This window comes from Castor canadensis, chromosome 9 (genome assembly GCF_047511655.1).
Source record: "Castor canadensis chromosome 9, mCasCan1.hap1v2, whole genome shotgun sequence".
In the NCBI taxonomy this organism is placed as follows: Eukaryota; Metazoa; Chordata; class Mammalia; order Rodentia; family Castoridae; genus Castor; species Castor canadensis.
Window position 1 is genome coordinate 85,944,874 of NC_133394.1, and position 22,731 is coordinate 85,967,604.

A 22,731-nucleotide genomic window follows, 5' to 3' on the forward strand; every position below is an offset into this window, starting at 1 on the left:
ATAGTGACATATGGAAGATGACATAGGCTTTTGAGTTGAACTAACTGGGTTTGAGTTACCTCAGGCTACCCTACCAGCTATGAAATTTTGGAGAGCTTTTGCTTTCTGAGTTTTAGCATAAAATGACTTATTTGGTCATTGAAGAAATACCTAGTGTAGTTCTCAAAACATTGAGGGTCCTTTAGAATGGTACCTATTAGTAGTATGAGTAGGACTCTAAGATAGAAGGTTATCAGAACATATATTAATGGTTTCTAGTTTTTCATGCCCCAGAAGACCTTCTTTAGCCACAACTACTCTTAGAAATACAATGATCCACTTAAGAGCAGGAAATTAAAATGCATTTTCTATTTGAAAAGGTGAGGAAAGTAGAAGGCAGAGTTAAAGTTAGTAAAGGAACTATGTAAGAAAGTAGGAAAGTTTGGAAGTACTGTCTGTTACTTTAGCTGATACTTACAAATAATGTTGGGAAAGAATTAGAAACTTACTTTTGATTGGCTTTGCATTTAAGAACTTTGTAAAAATTTCTCAAACCTTGTAATTTGCTGGTGTCCTTTCTGACACTGTTAACTATATCATGCTCTTTTTTTTTCTTGATCATTGTCATCTCTCTCTTCTCTCTGACTTCCTTTTACTACTTGTTTTTGCTGAGGAACTCTTGAATGATATATCCTATCACATCTTGTCCTTAGCTTTGAAAGTTGTTTATATTGGTTTACCAGAGTTTATCTGGCTTTTGCAATGCAGATCATAATCATGTTCATAAGTAACTGATAACAAATATTAGAATGTCATTTTTTCATTTATAAAAGGAATGTATGCATATGATTTCAGTAATTGGTGTATTTGTATCCACTGGTTTTCTACTATAATTTCCTGAGTACTGATAATAAAAACAATGACTGGGGTCTAATTCTTATGACTTGTTTTATTGCTGTTACTTCTATAAAACCTGATTATATTTATTAAAAAAGAAGCTTTGCTTTTTTTTTTTGAAAAAAGAAAAAAACCCAGAAAACCAAACAAATATGTTTAGAATATTGCTCTACTCATCCAGTTATTTTTAGGCAACTCATATCTTTCCAACTCAGAATAACCTACAAAGCTCTGAAGCACTTTGAAAAGAACTAAATAAAACTACACATCTATATTTTTTTACATTAGACACATTATTTCAGTGTGTATGATACTCTGTGTTTTTTGTAGCTAATCCTTAGCGTTACCTTAATTTTAATCAGAGTATTAATACTGTTAGGGTATGGACAAAAGGTAAGAGTGGAAGGAGACCCATCTTCAGAAGCGATGGAAAAGAGGTATCAGTTGAGGCCACAGACAGAAACAGAGGTGTAGTTATCTTCATTACAGATAAAGAGCCACTTTCCCAAGCTTTGTGTGCATGATTTATAAAACTAGTAAATAACTAGCCATGTTGGACAGTGTAACTCCTGAACCTGTCCAACACACAGTGCCAAAAGTTATTTGCGTGAAATATTTGGTGACACATTCAGCTATTTTATTTGTGAATTTTCCTTTTTTTTTTTTTTTTTTTCATTTTTGTCTCAATCTGCTGGTTAGTTACACTTGTTAAAATTATGTTTCCTTACTTGAACTGGAAATTGTTAGTTTCAGCATTATTGTACTGAAAAAGCATAACCACAAGGGCAAGATGGTTCATTTGAATAATTTATGTGCTTTTGGTTCCATTGTTTATATTTTTTCCTTTTGAAAGTATTCACAAAGTCATATGATTGTGAAAGTCAGGTAAAAAGTTGAAAATATTTTAAGTCTTTTTATAGCTAAAGTATTTTATTACTAGAGATACATTTCTGAAGAGTATCAACCTTAATCATTAATGCTATGTATATAGTTGAAATTCGAAATTGCTTTAGAATTTTAGGTCTTTAAACAGTTAGGAAATATTTTTCCTTTATGTCTCCCTGGATTGCATCAGTTTTCTAAAGTACAGTTTTGAATTTATTTAGGTATGTCATAGTTTGACAAGAGGGATATTTTTTAATGTATCAATGGATCTCTTAAAAAAGTGATTTGTACTTCATATATATTTTATTGGGTCAGTAACGTGTTCAGAGTGTAAGAAAGTTATATATGTTGAGTGTAAGATAGCATGTTACTTAATCTAATTTATAATTTGAGCACACAGAACTGATACTTGTCTAGTTCTGTGACCTGTTACACCTTCTGGTATATTTCTGTCATTCATGTTAGTCATATTTATTCACTGAGTCAATTCCAGTAATAAATATAGTACTTCCATGGTCTCAATGTTCATACCTTCCAAAAGATAAGATTAATATTCAATGTCCTTCATACTTGAAAATTCTATGATTTTTATCATAGGTAAATTTCTACTATCTTTTACAAGAAGCTGTATCTTTGCATATGGTGATAATTTCAATACAACAGCTTTGGTACCTATACCTTCATTGACTTGTGGTGGATTTTAGTTCAGGTCAACACTGTGCCAAAATGTAACTTCAGATTGGAGATGAATAAGATATAGATCCTCTCTTCAAGGAATTTAAAATATAGTGAACAGTTATTTTAGTAAGTGATATTTCAGAACCTTTGCTTTTATAATAGTCTTTGGTCTACCACACCTGTTTCTTTCTACCAGAGAATGTTAACTTACTCAGTTCTTCCTTTATCTACTTCTAATATGTAGAGATCTAAAGTTGAAAATCTAATCATAAGTCTGTCTTTAATATGTATTTATATTTTGGATCCAGGAACTATTGTAATTATACGTACATGTGTTTTGATTGATTCATCATTTGTACTATACTTTCTTAACTCCATCTTTTTATTGTTGAATAATTTATTTTGAAAACTAATATTGCTATGCAGTGTTTTTTATTAAACATTAATTTGGTTTTCATCATATGCATATTTCAAAGAGTAAAGATTTATAAAATGCAAAGGTATTTGGATTTATGAATGTGATCATATTAATAGTTTGATAAATGATGGCATTTTAAATGATTTTAGCATGAATACATAGATATGATTTGTTAAGTGAGTTGGTTTCACATGTACTACTGTGTATGAATTTTTTGTCTAATTTTGATTGAATAGGTGTTTTATAGAAATAAATGGTCTTCATAGTTATTTATATGTTTCAGATTGCTAAGAAGCCTCGGACACCAACTTCTGGTCCAGTAATCACGAAGCTGATCTTTGCAAAACCAATTAATAGTAAAGCAGTTACAGGACAGACAACTCAAGTATCACCACCAGTCATTGCAGGTTAAATTTCTTTATAGTTTATTAAGCTGTATATTTGCCTTCATTTTAGGCTTAAAAATGGCTGTTCTGCCACCTTAAAATGTTTTGTGCAACAAGTATACCTTATTATTATAAGCCAAAGTAGTTAATTAGAAATGTTATACTTATTTAATGAGTGCTCCAAGCAAATTGCCTCATAGAGAAATCAGTCCACTACCTTAGTCTCTTTACTTTTTGGTAGAAATTTACCATGAAAGTAATTGAATTCCATTAATACTACCTAACACTTATATAGTGTATAGTACATGCCATTCTTAACTTTTTACATGCAGTAATTTATATAGTTCCCAGGCATTCCTATGAGGTAGGCACTAAAACATTCCAATTTTGCCAGTGTGGAAATGGAGGCACCCAGCTGATAAATGGCTGAGCTAGGATTTGAACCCAAGCATTTGTCTCCAGAGCAGGTGTACTAACTCTAATAGATTTAAGTTAATACACATGAGAGTATTTTATGGTTTCTGTTTGAATTTTTGATTTCAGTATTTTAATCTATATGTACTTCTTTATGAATAGAAAGTTGTCACCATGGTAGTTATTAAGTGATAACAGAATTTTAGCTATGTTACCTTTACCAGCATACTTCTTAATGTGGCCCATTTCTCCTTTATTATGTACTTAAAATTGGTCTTCACCAGTAACTATACCACCTCAGAAATCTGGATTTCTTTTTTTTTTTTTTTGTGGTACTGGGGCTTGAACTCAGAGCCTTCACTTTGAGCCACTCCACCAGCCCTATTTTTGTGAAGGGTTTTTCGAGATAGGATCTTGCAAACTACTTGCCTGAGTGGCTTCTAGCCTCGATCCTCCTGATCTCTGCCTCCTGAGTAGCTAGGATTATAAACATGAGCCACCGGGACCCAGTAGAAATCTGAATTTCAAGTATTGTATTCTCTTTATTCAGTTTACCTGCCTTTGTACTTCCAATTCAGCAGTTTTTTGACTTTGAAGTCTCTCCATTGGTTTTCCTCTTCCTGTTTAATAATAACCATTTCTTGTCCTCAAATTCTTCTTAACTCAACATGGAGTCCATGACCATTGTTATTGCTCTTTTGCAAATAGCAGTGATTGTCTTTTCTCTGTCTTCTGTAATGGCTTGTTTAAGTCCAGCTCTCTCACTCCTTGCCTTGTAAAGCAGCCATGTAAGCAAGCCAGTTTTTCTAGAGAAAATCATGCAACCATGGTGACTGGTCTTTAATTGAGAGCTATAAGATTATTTCTAATTCTGTTGTGCTGAAGGCTTATATGGAGGCATCAGCCAGAGGCCTTCAAATGCTCATTACTCATCCCTAGAATGTGCAGTTTTCCATGCACTTACTTCAGATACTATCATATCATCCCTAGAATATATTTAAGCCACTTACTGTGGGAATTGAGGAAAAAAGCAAAACCCAAAGTATTTTTTACTGTCTTTAATAAACTTACAAATCTAGTAGTAGGTAGCACTGAAGTCGATGGCAGTGCCTTGTCATTTTTCTGAGGTTTCAGTTGTTTGTAGGGAGGCTTCTCTTTTTAGTGAATAAGGAAAGGGGTGGAGAGATCACATAGTCAGGGTAATGTTAGGTGTCTTTCTCTTTTGGCACTCAGTAGAAATTTGTGATGGTATAGGGGCTGGTGTCTTGAGGGCTATCATGGGAGGCAGGATGGCTCTAGAAAATTAGAGTTTGGATTTGGTGGTAGCTTAGGAAGTAGGCAGTGATTGGCTTGGAAGTGTTGATGAGAAAGGTGTCATAGGTCTCTTTGGAGGTTTTGGGTAGGCTCAGAGAGTTAAGCAGAAGTAATGTCTCAATTTAATATGTTATTGACTGTTTTGAGTTTGAGAGAGTCCCTTACCAACTTCAGTTACTGTGTCTGTGGATTGTATGCCAAACTATTGGGTTTGCTGAAATGTCTGAATGCATGTTTGCTTATGTCAAGAGTTCAGTCCCCAGCACTGGAAAAAAAAAATTGTGGTTGATTATCTCAGATTATCATGGATGTCATTGTTCAGTGTTTGGGTCATTTATAATGTATCACAAATTACAGTGTCGTCACCTTTTTATTGCAGATGGACTTAGTACTCTACCAAATACATATAGACTTCTGTTGAGTGTCACTAAAATTGCTGGCATTAAGTTTAGTTTGGAGAGATAATTTCTCCTTTTAACTAGTTCTGTATAGACTTTTAAAATTCACGTAAGTCCAATTTTACCACCAAAGTAGTTGTCCTGTTGAATTGTATCTCAAGTAGTCCTTCATTTCATATTGCAGCCAATGCTTTTTTTTTTAATACCTTGAGCCACTCCACCAGCCATATTTTTGTGATTTTTTTTTTTTTAAGATATGGTCTCATGAACTATTTGCCCAGGCTGGCTTTGAACTGCTGTCCTTCTGATCTCTACATCCTGAGTAGCTAGGATTACAGCTGTGAGTCACCAGCTATAACTAATGCTTTTTCAAAGTACATTGAAATTGTTTATACATGATTTCTGGCCTTCTCATTGTTGTGTTACTAGGGTAAGACTCAGGGCTTCATGCTTGTTAGGCAGGTGTTTACTGCTTGAGTTGTTTTGATTTTTTTGGTTTTTGTTTTTGGTGGTACTGATTTGTGAATTAAGGCATCCTGCCTACCACTTGAATGATACCCTCTAGCCCTTTTAGTGTATTTTTTTGGATAGGGTTTTATGTTTTCCCCTGAGGCTGGCCCCAGCTACAATCCTCCTGTTTATTTTATGTCTTCTGTTGCTGGGATTATAGGTGTGCATCACCACACCCATCTTTTTTGTTGAGATGAGGTTTTGATAATGTCTTGCCTGGTCTGACTTGAACTGTGATCCTCTTGATCTCTACCTCCCTAGCAGCTAGGATTACAGGCATGATCCACTGTGCCCAGCTATGACTGATTTTTCTAAAATGCAAATCTGATCTAACCTACCCTTGCTTAAAATTTTCTTGGCGTTATTCATTTCTTGGTCTTGACCCATCAAGATTAAGTTCAAACGCCAGTGCTTTCTTAGCATCAAAAGCATTTATGATGTAATGTATACCTTTTTCATTTTTACCTCCTATCAGCTGCACATCTACTTATTTAACTTACTTTAAGGGGTCACCAAGTGAATCCTGTTCTCGGAGGACTTAGGTCTTGGCAGTGTTCCTCTTACCTGCAGTGCCTTTGTTTGCTGTTCCTCATGGCTAGCTCATCGATGATATTTTGGCTTATCTTTTGGATAACCTATCTTGGAAGTTTCTGACTCCTACGTTTAGTCAGGTACCTCCTCTAACCATTTCCATGGAACTGGATTATACTTATCAAATACTTACCTTTAAACTTTTATTAAATTTCTTATTGCCTTTTAACTTGTCCATTATTCACTCTGTATGATAAGACTTAGTTTTCTTCTCTATCTCCTCTGTCATATTTAGGGTTTTCCTTGATGGTAGTTATTTTGTTTGCCATCTAGTTCTTTGTTTAAGAATTAATTATTTTTTTTTAAAGTAACATTTAAGTGTATAGTTCAGGGCTGGGGTGTAGCTCTGTGATAAAGTGCTTGCCTAGCATGCCCACACCCTGGGTTCAATCCACTAAAAAAGGTCTTAGTTTACAGTTCAGGGGCATGAGAATGTTCACATTGTTGTGCAATGTGTTGTCACCTCACCATCCCCAGACCTTTTGTCATCTTGCAAAACTGAAACCCTGTACTCATTAAATAATAAATTCCTATTCCTCTCTATCCCCAGCTTTGGCACTTGTCATTCTATTTTCTCTGTGGTTTTGACTACTCTGTATGCCTCACACAAATAGAATCATGTAATATTTATTCTTTTAAGACTGGCTTATTTTACTTACCCGAATATTTTCAAGGTGCATTCATGTTGTAGCATATTGTCAGAATTTCCTTCTCTTTCCTTTTATTTTTTGGTGATACTGGGGTTTGAACTAGGGCCTCGGCACATGCTAAGCAGGTGCTCTACCCTTGAGCCGCTCAGCCAGTCCCTTTCTTTTTAAAGGCAGAATAATGTTACATTGTATGTAAGTGCATATTGGTGATAGTTCTTTTATCTTGTGCCCACCCCCAGTACCTTGCATAGATTTTGGCACGTGTGGCTTAGTGAGTAGTATGTATATCGTATTAATAGCTATATATAGTGAGCATTTTATGAAACTGTATCTTTATTGGTACAATAGTTTCTCAACAGTGATTGTTGGGGCTCTGGGCTTATTCTAGAGATACTAGCTTTGGAAAACAGAATAAACATGTTTCTTAGGGAAGCTCAACAGTTTAGGCTATCTTTCTGAAAATATTTGATATGCATTTATTTAATTTATATAGAATTATCTTTATTAAGTTATGACATGATTCAGGTTTTTAAAAACCCTAGCAGTACATTGAACAGATTCATTAAGAAATATGTCAGTAAAATCAATGTAAACATATACTGCAAAGAAATTTTGTAAATTACCTTTAAAATGCTTTTTGAAATTCATAAATGAGGATAAAACTTGATTCACTTTTTTAAAAATGGAACTATGTATACTTGGGCATTGTTATAAAGAAAAATGACTCAAGCTGCTAGGTACTAGTCTATTTTTGTGTAAAGGGAAAGTCCCTTCATTTTTTTTTCTTTCCTTCCTTTTTCCCTCTCTCCATCTGTACCTACAAGTTCAGTCTTAGCAACTAAAGGTTAGAGGGGATTTTAGACATAATTTTAATTATACCTCCACTACTGAGATGCTTAACTTCCCTCTTTAGCAGTAGATTTGATTATCTAGCATCTGCTTGGAACACCTTCAGTAACTAGAAACTCATTTGTTTACACAAACAAGTTGTGGTCCTAGAGATGGAAGCCAGAGTCTTGTGTGTACTAAGCAAATAGTCTACCATTTGACCATACCCCCAGCCCTTAGTTGGATTTGTGTGTGTGTGGGTGGGTGGATGGGTTGTTGGGTGAGTGTGGGTGTGTGCGTGTGGTTCTGGGGTTTGAACTCAGGCCTACACCTTGAGTCAATCCACCAGCCCTTTTTTGTGAAGAGTTTTTTTGTTTTTTTTTTTTAAGATAGTATCTTGTGAACTATTTGCCTGGACTGGCTTTGAACCACTATCCTCCTGATCTCTGCCTCTTCAGTAGCTAGGATTACAGGCATGGGCCACCAATGTCCAGCTGGAAATTTTTGTTGGAAGTTTTCTTAGTGCTGAGCTGAAGTTTTGTGTTTCTGTACATTTGGTGTGACAAATTGGTTCTAATTCTTTAACCTAGGTCAGTCAGGATAGACAATCTTGGTTTTCCTGCCACAATAATCTTCAAACTGAAAAAAAAAAAAAAACTTTGGGTTTTTGTTAATGCTTCATGCATATCTACGTGTCCATGGTGGGTTCTAAAGAAGACTCCTCCTATGGTCACTGTGAGACACAGACTAAGGAAGGAGCCACCATCTCATATGTGGCAAAGGAAAAGAGAGCTTTGAGAGGCCTTGCTTAGACAGTACATGTTTTGACCTGGAAATGACGCATCACTTATACTGATAACTTATTGGCAAGAAGTACTCACATTACTGCAAACCACAGGATTGGAGGGGGTTTGTATAGGCAGTGCAAGTACATTTCTCCAATATGCCTAGAATACTTAGTGAGTGGCAATGACTGTCACATAGTCTTTCAAGAACTTGGAGATCTAGCATGCTTTCATACTCCTTTCTTGCCCAGGATAAAAATTCCTAATATTCCACCTAATTGCAGTATGAATTTTAATTCCCCAAGTCATCCAGAACACTGTGTTGTTTCTGAGTGGTTATCATGCAGAAGGGAGCACATTATGGAATTTGGCCAAGATAGCTAGAAGAGATTATGGGGTTCTCCCTCCCCCCCCTCCTTTTGGCAGTCTAAAGTCAGTATTCATTCTGGTAGTGTTCAGGTTAGTCCATCCAATAACTATTTTATAAGTGTAGATTTAAATTTTAACCTTCATGATTTAAGTACAAATGAGAAGACAGCTATATAAAGTACAGAGACTGAAGTTTTAAGACTTGGATTCAAGTCCTGACTTTTAGGGCATGTTGTGTAGCTGTCTTGACCTTGCTTTCTGATGGCTGTAACTTAACAATAGAATACCCTTATATAAACTAATATTAAGCATTATTAAGAAGCTTTATTATGTTTCTTTCTGTCTAGGGCCACCACAGTTCCTTAGGGAATCACTTAAGTGTTTGAGGTTGTATGTTGATACATATGAAATAATGAACATGCACTGAAGTCCTTGTGGGTGTAGATCATCATCACTTGTATTTTTATAGTGCTGTTGAAAAAGACTAGTCTGATATGCTGCCTCTCATTTGCAGGTAGGGTTCTTTCACAATCTACTCCTGGAACTCCATCAAAGACCATAACAATATCCGAAAGTGGTGTTATTGGATCAACTTTAAATTCTACAACACAGACACCAAATAAAATAGCCATCTCACCTTTGAAATCGCCAAATAAGGTAAAAAAAAAAAATTAGCTACAAATGACAAATACCATGGTTGATTCCTTTATGTTCTTACTCTTACTCTGATGCTCTTCAAATACCTTAGTTTTCATATATTCCCAAACAAGTAATAGGCATTCAGTGGATACTGGGTGATAAAGTAATCAAGGATTTTTACAGATAAAAAACTTCTGTAATAAACACATGTAGCAGGGTAATCATTTTGCATGTTAGGATGATTTTCATGGCCCAGATCAATATGGGCACAACAGAAGTCTTTTGACTGCAGTGTGCTATTTGGTTAGTTCTCCTCAGTTAATATTTACCAAAGTTGCTGTCTTTGAGTAAGGCACATATATAGTGACTCTATAAACATAAGATGTTCAAGTAACTTTTCCTTTTGAAAAGGATTTGTGCTTTTGCTGGGTAACAGGGCTCCTTACTAGAAATTGCTATTAGATGCTGGTAACCATATTAGTGTTTTTGGAGCTTAAGTACATTTTACTCAGAGCATTCATTCAAAAGCTTTTCATTTCAAGTGGTAGGATGCCTGTCTAGCAAGCACAGGGCCCTGTGTTGAAATCTTAGTACCAGAAAAATCAAAGAAACAAACAAAACAAAACAACACCAGAAGCTTTTCATAATTTGTTTTCATCTTAAGATGGCGAGTATCTATTATTTTACTCTCAGGTTAAGAAAATAGTCTAATTCACTTTCCTAAAACATACAGATATTATTACCAGCATATAAAAAGGTATGGGTTTTGGGGGTTTTTCTGATCAGCAAATAAAGCTTGTCTCTTAGCAATACTACTTAATTGACCATTAAGAAAGAATGGATTTTAAGTAACATTATACATCATTGCCAATCCATCTTAAAATGGACTAAATCAAAACACTAAGACAACTGATTAAACAAAAGTCTTAGAATGATCACATTCAAATTGTGTTTATAATCCTTTTCATATGCTAGTGTTTTTAGTTGTTTCACATCACTTTTTACTACTTTTAAGATAAAAAAATGAATTTTTCACAAATACTAAAGTGTTTTAATCATTTCAGTAGGATGAGAGATTTTCCTGGCTTATAGGAAAAATTAAAAAACAAGCATTTATAAACAAGGTATGTTTTAAAAATCATATTATTCAGGTGGAAAGCCAAGCATTATTATTCTGTAAGGTACCACCCTTGTGACTCTGGAAACATACTATCCTTTGTACCTGCCTTCTTCCTTGATTTATAACTGCTCATAAATAGAACAAACATTGGTCATTTGCCTTATGTAATATATAAATATGATGTCTCGTATAATTAATTAAAGTGGGCTTCTACCTGTTTATAAATGTAGACAAATTTTTCTGAAGTGAAATGAATTCAGTAGATACTTAAGTGCTTGCTGTGTGACATGCATAGTGATAAGCACTGGGGCTAAAACATGAATAAGATAAGGTTTTTAATTTCAAGGAATTCAATAAGGAGGTTAGAAGGAAGAATTAAGAATTCCCCATAGAGGATATACCCAAAAGACTGTTACTCCAGAGGCACCTGCACATCCATGTTTATTGCGGCACTATTCACAATAGCCAAGTTATGGAAACAGCCAAGATGCCCCAGCACTGACGAATGGATTAAGAAAATGTGGTATCTATACACAATAGAATTTTATGCAGCCATGAAGAACGAAATGTTATCATTCGCTGGTAAATGGATGGAATTGGAGAACATCATTCTGAGTGAGGTTAGCCTGGCTCAAAAGACCAAAAATCGTATGTTCTCCCTCATATGTGGACATTAGATCAAGGGCAAACACAACAAGGGGATTGGACTATGAGCACATGATAAAAGCGAGAGCACACAAGGGAGGGGTGAGGATAGGTAAGACACCTAAAAAACTAGCTAGCATTTGTTGCCCTTAATGCAGAGAAACTAAAGCAGATACCTTAAAGCAACTGAGGCCAATAGGAAAAGGGGACCAGGAACTAGAGAAAAGGTTAGATTAAAAAGAATTAACCTAGAAGGAACACCCACGCACAGGAAATCAATGTGAGTCAATGCCCTGTATAGCTATCCTTATCTCAACCAGCAAAACCCCTTGTTCCTTCCTATTATTGCTTATACTCTCTCTACAACAAAATTAGAGATAAGGGCAAAATAGTTTCTGCTGGGTATTGAGGGGGGGAGCGGGAGGGGGTGGAGTGGGTGGTAAGGGAGGGGGTGGGGGCAGGGGGGAGAAATAAACCAAGCCTTGTATGCACATATGAATAATAAAAGAAAAATGAAAAAAAAAAAAAAAAAAAAAGAATTCCCCATAGAGCAGGGTGCCAGTAATCCTAGCTACTCAGAAGGCAGAGATCAGGAGGATTACAGTTCAAAACCAGCCCAGGCAAATAGTTCTCTAGACCCTATCTCAAAAAGAAAAACCCATCATAAAAAAAAACGTCTACTGGAGTGGTTTTTTGCGGTACTAGGTATTGAACCTAGGTCCACTGCTGGGCCAACATTCTACTATGGGAACCATGTCCCCCAGCACTTTAGGTTTTTTTGTTTTGATGATAGTGTAGTTTGAACTCAGAACTCAGGGCCTCACGCTCTCTAGGCAGGTGCTCTTCCACTTGAGCCACTCACTGTGCCAGCCCTGTATTTTGTTTTTCAGATAGGGACTTGCCAACTTTGCCTGAGTTGGCCTCAGATTGGTTTTTTGGTGGCACTGGGTTTGAATTCAGGGCTTCACACTTGTAGAGCAGATACTCTACCACTTCAGCAACACCTCCAGTCCATTTTGCTCTGGTTATTTTAGTGATGAGGGTTTCATGAAGTATTTACTCAGCCTGGTTGTGAACCAGATCCTCTCGATCTCAGCCTCCTAAGTAGCTAGGATTATAGACATGAGACACTGGCACCCAGCCTGGCCTTGAACTCTTGATCCTCCCGGCTCTGCCTCCAGAATAGCTGGGATTACATTCATGCGCCACCACACTTGGCTCAAGAAGGGTATTCTTGAATGATCTTAACCTTAATGGTGGGTGAGGCTTAGGTCTGAATGAGCAGAAGGGGCTTTCTGGTTTGAGGTAATACTTTACACAAAAATGTAAGTGTGTTGGAATTTCACTGCTTTGGTAGTGTTAGAGCTTGGGGTGCTAAGGTTAAATGGAAGATCTCATTACTTTCAGGGACTTTCTGTGCTTTCACAGTACTTACTAGACAGTGGTTCTCACCCTTGTCTGCACATTGGAGTCACCTGGGGGAGTTTTAGTAACTACTGACACCTCATTCTTGTCTCCAGAGAATCTGTTATAATCTCTGGAGTGTGGCCTGATGTGAGGATTTTAAAAAGTTCCCTACATAATTCTAATGGGTAACCCAGATCAAAAGCTGCTATTCTAAATAAAAGAAGATTTGCATTTTAAAAAGACTTGGGCTGGGGACATGGTTCAAGTAGTAGAATGTTTGCTTAGCTAGTGAGAGGCCCTGAATTCAAACCCTAGTTTCTCCAAAAAATAAAATAAAAAGAAGACTTGTTGCATTGTGAAAGACAGTTTGGGGGAAGGTAAGCTAGGTTCTGGGAGAGAATAGTTAGATTAATGATTCCCAATTGTGGCTGCACTTTAGAAGCTCTTGGGCTTCTTGAGAAAATGAATGGCCTTTAAATCAAAATCTCTAAGCTGGATCTAAGTATTAGATTTGATATCTTAGATTCCGAAATGTAGGTCAAGATGGAGAATCACTGTAATCACTAAGGGAATCACTACTATTATGATAACTCTCCAGGTTTGAGGTAGACTAGTAGCTGAGGGGTTAAGGAGAAAGAGATGTGTTTAAAGAGTTTTAAGACATAATGACTAGACATCAGGATCTGAGGGATGGGAGAATGTATAATAGCATGAACAGCTAGATAGATGGTGGTATCGTGGAGTAACATGGCTAGTATATGTGTCATACTGGATGATAAACAAATAGAAGCTAAGCTTTATTTTACTGTCATCCTTTTAGCCATGCATGTCGGTCTTCCTTCCTTGCCTCTTGATAAAAAATTGCTTTTTAACAGTAAGAACAAGCCTTATTTTGGTGATTAAGATTCACAGGGATAAAAAGTGTAGTCAAAAGCTGACATCAATTTAAAGTTTCTCCTGGCGCAGGGATCTGTAGTGGAGTAGAGGAGTGCAATCTGCTCCTTCACTCTTCTCCCCTGCTGCTTCTTTCTGCTTTTGCTTCTGCTTGCAAGAAGATTAGAAGAGGAAAGACAAAGTTTTATATAATGGGGCTGTTGTAATCCAGCTGCTGGTGCCATCAATGTGGACTTTTAGAGATGAGCACATAGGATGATGTTTTTGGAGGCTCCTGTGGGTCTGTCCACATTTTCTGTAGGTTGCTACCTTTGCAACTTCCCTTTAGCTCTTTTCTCTTATAATCCACCCTGTAGTCTGTTAACTGCTATGTGCTTTACCCAGAAGGGACATGTTTTTCTCAGGGTTCTGTCAAGATGCATTGTCCCTTCTGCAGCACTACTTGGCCAGTGGGAAACTTGTAGAACCCAGTGGTAGAGTGCAGATTATCCAACCCACTGTCTTCTATGTCCTTCTCCTATGATTGTAATAGTTCATCCATCTTCTTTCTTGCAGGATTTACAGGCTGGGGCCAGTTTTTGCATATTCTGTAAACTGAGGATATGTGTTAGGTACTCCTAAGAATTCTCACTGTGTTCAGTTCTGGTGGCTAGATCAAGATGGGCTAACGAGTTTCTTTAATAAGTTGCCAGCCAATGATTCAGATGTCAGTTTCCCTGTTTTGCAGTTACCAACCAGTCTTTTCCAGAGGTTTTCTTGGATCACCCCTGCCTTTGTTCTCTGGATTCTTAGACCAGTTAGATTAGTGATTCTCAACCTTGGCTGCACTTGAGAAGCACCTGGGGACCTATTGAAAAAACTAGTGGCTGGCTCCTCTCCTTTCAGAGCCCATTTAAATCAGAATGTCTAGGCCAAATCTAGGTATTAGATTTAGTATTTTAAATTCCGAAGTGTAGGTCAGAATAGAGAATCACTAAGTTGGTTTGAGATATGACTTCAGGTTTGAGCTAGACTAGTAGCTAAGGTGCTACTAGTGCAGTGAGGTGTAAAACCTATAATTCTGTTTTCTTTTCTGTTTGTTTCTTTTCTTTTCTTTCTTTTTTTTTTGAGACAGGGTCTCACTGTGTAGCTTAGGTTGGTCTTAAATGCATGATCCTCCCAAATGCTGGGATTACAGTTGTGAGCTGCCATGCCCAGCTTTTTTTTTTTTTCTCCTTTTTTTTGTGGTACTGGGGTTTGAATTCAGGGCCTACATCTTGAGCCACTCTACCAGCCTTTTTTTTTCTTTAATGATGGGTTATTTTGAGATAGGGTCTTACAAACTATTTGCCCAGGCTGGGTTTGAACCACAATCCTCCCAATCTCTGCTTCCTGAGTAGCTAGGATTACAGGTATTTTTTTTTTTTTAACAGACAGGAGGTAGGTGGTAGGGATGCCATGTTCAAAGTGTAGGTAAGTTTATCATTTGCAGTTGTCAGCTTTGGAGCCTCATTTAGCCATACTTGAGGTAATAGGAAGTGTGTCATACTTAATTCTTATACCAGACAGAGGTTATAGATGGAGTAGGTAGTTTGGCCAAAAAGTGTTTAGTTCTTAGATATATTTGTCATTGAAGTCCCCACTCATTATCTAGAGGAGAATGTGAACTGAAAAGCTGAACTGTGACAGTGACTAAAACTATGGATATAGATGAAATCATCTAGTGAGCATTAGGTTGTATGTAGAGTGAAAAGAAAACCAGAACTGAACCACAGAATGTTAAGTGTTAGGTCCGGTGCTGGTGGCTCACGCCTATAATCCTTGCTACTTGGGAGCCTGAGATTGGGAGGATCAGTTTGAGGCCAGCCTGGGTAAATAGTTTGTGAAACCCCATCTCCAAAGTAAGCAGAGCAAAATGCACTGGAGGTGTGGCTCAAGTGGTAGAGTGGCCGCTTTGCAAGCATGAAGTCCTGAGTTCAAACCCCAGTCCCACCAAAAAAAATATATTAAATGATAGTAGAAGACAAGGACTCAGTACAAGAGAAGAAATGATAGAAGACATAGTAGTAGAAACCAAGGAGTATGAAGGGAAGGACATTTCAGGAAAGATACTTCGTCACAATTTTAAATGTCATTTAAGAATCAATTAAGAGAAAGGCTACAATGGATTTTAGCTTGGCGTGGTGGCACACACCTAAAACCCTAGCAGTTGGGAGGCAAAGCAGGAGATCCTGAGTTCCAGGCTAGCCTGGGCTACATAGTGATACCTGTCTTAAAAAATACAAAAAAAGGGTCTTAAAAAAAAAAAAAAAAGTGGGCTAGTGGAGTGTCTCAAGTGGTAGAGCACCTGCCCCTGGAGGCCCTGAGCTGGTGCCACTCCACCAGCTCTGTGCTGGGCATTTTTAAGATAGTGTCTCACAAACTATTTTGCCCAGGGCTGGTTTCTAGATTTCTGCCTCTGACCTCTGCCTCCTGAGCCAGGGTTATAGGCATGAGCCACCAATGCCCAGCACTCAGGACCATTCTTACTTCCTGTTCCATACTGTATGAAATCAAGCATGACCAGTATTCTCTCCATTTGCTTGAAATTTAGTTATCTGTTATTGCAGGACAGATTTCCTTCATCTTATTTATTTTTAAAGTAGTCATGAGGTTTTATAAATATGTATTAGATATGCAAATAGGCATTGAACTAATGAAAATGTAGTTCCACTGGTCCACTTTCTTCTTGCTTTAGGATTTAGCAGTTTTATCCTCTGTTTCCTGGATTTTGATGTTTCTTTTATTCTGTAATCTTATTCTTTCCTTTCAGTCTTGTTTTGTTTATGGCATATATTTCATTTTCAGAAGTCCAATGCATTTTAGTTTGCAAAAATCTATCTAATTTATAACATTAATACAAAACAAAGAATAATTACATGACAATCCCAATAAATGCAGAAAATTGCTGATAATATCCATGTTCTGTTGTGATTAGAAGTATTTATAACAGCTGGCCTGGTGACTTCCAGATACTCAGGAGGTGGAGATTGGGAAGATCACAGTCTTAGGCCAGCCCAAGTAAAAGTTAGCCAGAGACACCATCTCAAGATGTGCTTGTCATCCTAGCTCTGTGAGAAGCAAAAGTAGAAGGACTGCAGTCTGGACCAGCCAAGACAAAAATGTGAGACCCTGTCCCCAAAATTACTAAAGCAAAAAGGGCTTGAGGAGCACCTGCCTAACAAGCATGAAACCCTGAGTTCCAACTCCAGTGCTGCCAAAAAAAAAAAAGCTTGAAACAACAAAAATAGGACATATTCATAGTTTGAAAGGGGAGACAGATCAAACTTCATATGATAATGCAGTATTGAATGGGGTTATCCCCTTAACTGCAGGTCTGAGCTAATGCACAACAAGAAAAAGAAATTAAGGGCTTCTAAAGAAAATTAAAAATTGTCACAATTCATAATTATATTATTATGTACATATATACTTATTTTTGGTTGTACTGGGGTTTGAAGGCAGGTTCTCACTCTTGCTAGGCAGGTGCTCTACCACTTGAGCCACTCAGCCAGCCCCCCATATAAAATTTTTTAAATTGCAGTTTTTCTATTAAAACTAAGGTATAAACATAGTAAGGTAATTGGATACATGGCCAATATAAAATATTTTAGCTGATTTGTATTTAATGTAACTATTGATATGATTAGATTAAAATCTATCTTAGTGTTTTCACTTTTCTCCATTTGTACTTTGTTCTTTCCTTAACTCTTATTTTGCCTTTTTTGAGATTGAAATTTTTTTTGTGGTTCTGTTTTATCTTTTTTTTCCTTTCTTTCTTTGGTTCTGTTTATCTCAACAATTGGTTTGCCAGTTTAAAAAATAATTTGTGTTTTATTTATTTATTTATTGCAGTACTGAGGCTTGAACTTAAAGGCCTACACCTTGAACCACTCCACCAGCCTTTTTTTGTAATGAGTTTTTTTGAGATAGGGTCTCTTGAATTATTCGTTGGGCTGGCTTCAAACTGCCATCCTCCTGATCTCTGCCTCTCTAGTATCTAAGGTTATAGGTGTGAGCCACAAGCGTCTGGCCTTTGTTTTGTTTTATTTATTTATTTATTATTTTTTTGCAGTACTAGGATTTGAACTCAGGGCCTGCACCTTGAGCCACTCCACCAGCCCTTTTTTCTGATTTTTTTTTTTTTTTTCGAGATAGGGTCTTGCGAACTGTTTGCCCAGGCTGGCTTCAAACCGACATCCTCCTGATTTCTTGCCTCTGTAGTAGCTAGTATTACAGGTGTGAGTCACCAACACAGGCTTGTTTGTTTTTTTTAAGACAAGGTCTCACTTTGTAGCCCAGGCTGGCCTTATCATTGAAATATCTTTCAATGATAAAGAATTATAGGTTGACAGCTTTCCGCCCAGCATCACTCCATTGCCTGCTAGATTGTACAGTTTCTGGAAAGAAGTATACTGTAACCATAATTTTTTATTACTTTTGCCATATGTAATGTGCCTTTTTTCTGACTCCTTTTAAGATTTTTCATTACATTTGGGTTTCTACAGTTTAATTATTATATTAAAATGTGTATTGGTTTTTTGACTGCACTGGGATTTGAACTCAGTGTTTTACTCTTGCTAGGCAGGCACTCTACCACTTGAGCCATGTCCCCAGCCCTAGCATTTCCATTTGACTTACAGTTTCTTTTTTCTGAAATTCCCTTTATGTTTATTGTGTTTGTCTGCCTTTCTCACTAGGTCTGTAGTATATGCATCATAGTTATTTTAAAGTCCTTGTCAGATAGTTGCAACATCTGGATCATCTCTAAGTCTGGTTCTTATTTTATTACTGCAATGGCCATCTGTATTTTTTATTTAACTTTTTTATAATTTAGGATATAAAAATTACACGGTAGGAAAACAATATTACCATGTTCCGTTAAAGGTAGTTGACCCAGCACAAAGAATGAATGCAGGCTGGTAATTCTTATCAAATCTGATCAGAAAGAATTCAGTGTAGTTAGGCTTTTGAAAAACTGAATTTTAAGGAACAAAGATTTGTAGAAGTTAGGTTCAGGGAAATCAAATCAAAGAAATGAGGGCTAGAATCTTCCCACTAATCTTGGTCTTAGAGTAAATAAATGGTCCAAAGGAAGACCTGGTCATCCTCTTATAATGGTGATGAATACTGATTTTTTCCTTAAAGGTTCTATGATGAATGTGAATAGGTCTTCAGAAAATTCTTTTTTACCATTGAGAGTCTTCACAAATTATCCTGGAAATCTTATATTTTGTGTCAGTTTTCTTTTCCCACCAATAGGAATACTATTCTGGCCTTTAATTTTTGCAACAAATCTGTTTGCTCTGTAGGTGGTATATACTGAACCACTGCATAACCCTTCAGGATGTAGAGTGTACAGGACTGCCATGTGAGGAATGTTAGGGCATAAGCTATGGCACATATAGTTAAATAAGTTTTTTACTTTGCTAATTACTGTGAAGCTTCTGTAATTAAATTCTAGATTTAGTGTTATTTGTTTTTATTTTGACAGCACTGGGGTTTAAACCCAGGGCTTTGCACTTGCTATGCAGGTGCTCTCCTGCCTCCAGCCCCTTGTTTATGTATTTTTGAGACAGGCTCCCACTATGTGGCTCATGCTGGTCATGAGCTTTTCGTATGTCCAGCTGTCCTGGGACCCACCACGTGGCCCAGGCTTGCCTTATACCTTGCTTGACCTTCCTGCCACCGCCCGGCCATCTTATTTTGTTAACACATTTCAAAGTTGCACAGATCCAGTATGCCTGTCCCCAGAGACTTCACCAAGCATATCATTAATTAGACTTCACTATTTGTTTCCAAGGCTTTTTTTTCCTTTTTATATACATATTTGAAATACGCATATTCCCCCCCTGCATTTATACAGTGTGTAATGTTTAAATCAGGTTAAACATATCTCCCGAAACATTTATTATTTCTTTATGGTGAAAACATTCAAAATCATTTATTCTACATTTTTGAAATACACAGAACATCATTGTTATCTATAGTTACCCTACTGTGCAACAGCACACCACAACTTCTTGCTCTTTTCTAACCATGGCTTAGTATACATTCATTATCTTTATGTAAAGTTGGATATCATTGTTCCTACACTCTCTTACTCTAGCAATATTTAATGAGATGCATTCCAATTAATTCATTTTATGTTATAATAATTACAAATTATATTTAAGTTGCATTGGCTAATTAGCTCAATATAGAAGAAATTTTTAAATTTAGAGTGATTTTTAATTTTTTAATTTGTTTTTGTTTCATTTAGTATAATAGAAGAATTTGAAGCCTAAAAGTGTTACAATAAAATTTTTAGAGGCTATGTAAAATTCAAATAAAAGTTCATGAAGGAAAAGGAAAAGTACACATTTTTGGGGTGGGGGGTAGGGCGGTTTCTAGTGCTTGAACTCAGGGCTTCATACTTGCTGGGCAGGTGCTATACCACTTGAGCCACTCCACCGGCCCTTTTTTGTGTTGGGTAATTTTTCAAGATAAGCTCTGAAACTGTTTGCCCTGGCTGGCTTCATACTGCAATCTTTCTGATCTCTGCCCCTTGAGTAGCTACGGTTATAGGCATGAGCCGCAGTGCCCTGTGAAAAATACACATTTTTGACTGTTGAACAATAGTTTGTGTTTTAAAGTATAAATGAATAATGTAATCAGTTACCATGGATAATGTAACTGATTACATTATCATACAATCTAATTACTATGTTGTACTCAGAAGGTTTAAGCAGGAGGATCAGGTAGGCTATATAGGGAGACCCTGTCTCAAGAAAAACCAAAAAGAAAGACAAAGAAAAACATTACTACATTCATTTGGTTTGGTTTCATTAAACATACTTCAAAAAGTGATGTAGCAATTTAATTTTAAAATGCTAATACATTTGTAATCGGCTAGAATTTATAATTGGCTGAGTGAAGCTACCATTCTTCCCAATGGTTTGTTCCATTCCAGTAAGGTGGAAGGAAAAAAGGCATTGGAAAGGCATGTGTGGGAGGCTTTTCTGGAGCAGACCTGGAAATATACATGTTGTATCCAGTCACTTTGTTATCCTCCCTTGCATGACACTTGAGTCGCATGACCTAACTTTACTACAACACAGTTAAGAGATATAATCTGGCGTCTGCATAGGAAGCAGAGAAGAGTATGGATTCTGGGTAGCAACAAGCAGCCTGTAGCATAATTGTCCATATATTTGCACAGATTACCCATTAACATGGGCCATTAGCATTAGATAGACAGGGTACTGTGAGACTGAACAATGCTGAAGGCTTCCAGTCATAAAGGACACTCCTCCATTGCATGATTGTTAGTGGTTATCAAGTATTTATCGAGGTTTGTGTGCACCCTGGGCTGAGCTATGGGAGCTATAGAAGAGATAAGTGATTGGACAGGCAAAATTGAATGCGAGTGAAAAAATGAGTGATGAAGCAATCGGTAAGTTGGTGGCATAAACTAGGTAATATAAAAGTGCAGAGGGAAGAGGAGAAGTCCTGGTGTGCTTTCATTCACAATTTGATAGTGTGTATTGAATGCTTACTATATGTTAACATCTTTGTTCTTTTGGGGGAAGAAATAGTGGAGAACAAAACTAGACGTGGAACCTAAAGTCTATAGGAAGTGGGTGGGTATTATAGAAATGAATCAAATAACTGCACAAATACAGAATTGTAAGATCAAGAAAAGATGCGTGATGGCATGAGATTCTTTCTAAGCAGGATTTGGCCACAGTTAGGGTGGTTAGAGAAGGCATCCCTGAGCTGTGGTTTTATGAGTCTGCTGTAGAGTAGCTGTCAGCCTCAAGAGTGAAGGACCAGAGGTGAAGTCAGTATGAGGTAGTAAGCTCTATAGGGTGGAAGATAGCCATTTTGATTGGAGTCAGTAATGCTTCAGGGAGAATGGAGAGAAAATAAACAGAGGGTCAATTGTGAATAATCCACAAAACAGCAAATTTAGACTTAGTTTTGTCATTAAATGGAATTTTGGATGTTTCTGAGACAACATGAGGTATAATAAGCTGGGCACAGTGGCCTATACTCCCAACACCTGGGAGGCTGAAGCAGAAGGGCTGCAAGTTCAAGGCCAGTCTGGGGCTACATAGCAAAAAAAAAAAAAATATATATATATATATATATATATATATATATAAAATAAAGGTGGTATGTAATAAAAGTATGAAAGTTAAGTTTGCAACATATTAGCTATACTTGTCTGCCAGGAGAATTTAAGGCAGGCAGACACTGGAAGCAAATATCCAGGCAGGAAGTGATCTGAGTAATGATAGCTCTGCAAAGTTGAAAGTTAACATAGATTTAGGGAAGTAGTTTCAGAAGTTGATTGCTTTTGTTGTGACGCTCTTACATGATTGACTCATGGTGGTTAACGTATACAATTTTTCTTTTTGACAGTACTTTGATTTGGATTCAGGGCCTTGAGTTTGCAAGGCAAGTGCTCTACATTTGAGCCATTGATTACCTGTGGGGTATTTTTTGCCCTTTTTTTTTTTTTGCTTTAGTTTATTTTTCATATTGGGTCTTGTGCTTTTGCTGGGGTCATGCCTCAATCCTCTTACCTATGTCCCCTGCAGATTTGGATACAGGGCTGCACTACAACACCTAGTTTGTTTTTGAGATGGGGGTCTCACTAACTTTTCCTGTGCTGGCCTTAAGCCTCGATTCTCTTATCTCCCCTCCAAGTAACCTGGATTCTAGACCTTGGCCACCTGTCCAGCATGAATACAATTTGAACTGAAAGGGGTATGCTTTGCTAATTAACTAGTAAGAGGTGGAGCAGAGATGACAAGTTGTAAGCTCCATTGAAGATGTTGTCTGAACTTTAATTTTATATATCACTCTTCATAGCAGTACCGATTAGCCAGGAGAAAGGGCAGATGTAATAAATGAATGAG

At 36.9% G+C, this 22,731-nt stretch overlaps 1 protein-coding gene across 4 annotated transcripts in view; it reads left to right on the forward strand.

Annotated features, from left to right (window-relative positions):
- The window catches only part of Lin54 (lin-54 DREAM MuvB core complex component), a 64,307-nt gene that overhangs the window by 17,602 nt on the left and 23,974 nt on the right, over positions 1-22,731 (forward strand). For all 4 annotated transcript variants that reach the window (XM_020167165.2, XM_020167168.2, XM_020167164.2 and 1 more), the window contains exons 3-4: positions 3,141-3,264; positions 9,617-9,759. In XM_020167165.2, the coding sequence (XP_020022754.1) occupies positions 3,141-3,264; positions 9,617-9,759 (267 nt within the window). The remainder of the gene's footprint in view (positions 1-3,140; positions 3,265-9,616; positions 9,760-22,731) is intronic.